Source organism: Myotis davidii, unplaced genomic scaffold (genome assembly GCF_000327345.1).
Source record: "Myotis davidii unplaced genomic scaffold, ASM32734v1 scaffold495, whole genome shotgun sequence".
In the NCBI taxonomy this organism is placed as follows: Eukaryota; Metazoa; Chordata; class Mammalia; order Chiroptera; family Vespertilionidae; genus Myotis; species Myotis davidii.
In genome coordinates this window covers 978,933-979,236 of record NW_006286239.1, presented here as the reverse complement: position 1 = coordinate 979,236, position 304 = coordinate 978,933, and the positions used below count along the sequence as shown (strand labels likewise).

The following is a 304-nucleotide window of genomic DNA, read 5'->3' as shown; positions in this document are numbered from 1 at the left end:
GACCGAGGGCCGGGCTGCAGGTGGCCGCGCGCAGGCAGGAAAAGACGCGCCCGCCCGCTCGCTTTCGCCACCCTGACCACGGCCCGACGCCCACTCCTCGTCACCTTCTGGGCGCTGGAGCCGCGGCCCCGCCCCGCGCGGTCATAGACGTGGCAGCGGATCACCGAGCTGCCCACGTCCAGCCCCAGCACGAAGCCTGTGTGCGGTTGCGGCGCGCTCGGCTCCGGGCGCCCCTGCTCCGGGTCGGTGGGCAGCCCAGGCATCCCGACCGCCAGCCTCCGCCGCAGCCGCCTGCCCAGCGGGC

At 76.6% G+C, this 304-nt stretch overlaps 1 protein-coding gene across 3 annotated transcripts in view; it reads right to left on the bottom strand.

Moving 5' to 3' along the window:
- Positions 1 to 304, bottom strand: part of GK5 (glycerol kinase 5 (putative)) — an 89,132-nt gene that overhangs the window by 88,080 nt on the left and 748 nt on the right. For 2 of the 3 annotated variants that reach the window (XM_015559913.1, XM_006757508.2), the window contains exon 1: positions 105 to 298. The exons of the other annotated variant lie outside the window; for it this stretch is intronic. In XM_015559913.1, the coding sequence (XP_015415399.1) occupies positions 105 to 263 (159 nt within the window). In that variant the 5' untranslated portion in view covers positions 264 to 298. Of the gene's footprint in view, positions 1 to 104; positions 299 to 304 lie in introns of those variants that run through there. 3 annotated transcript variants of the gene reach the window in all.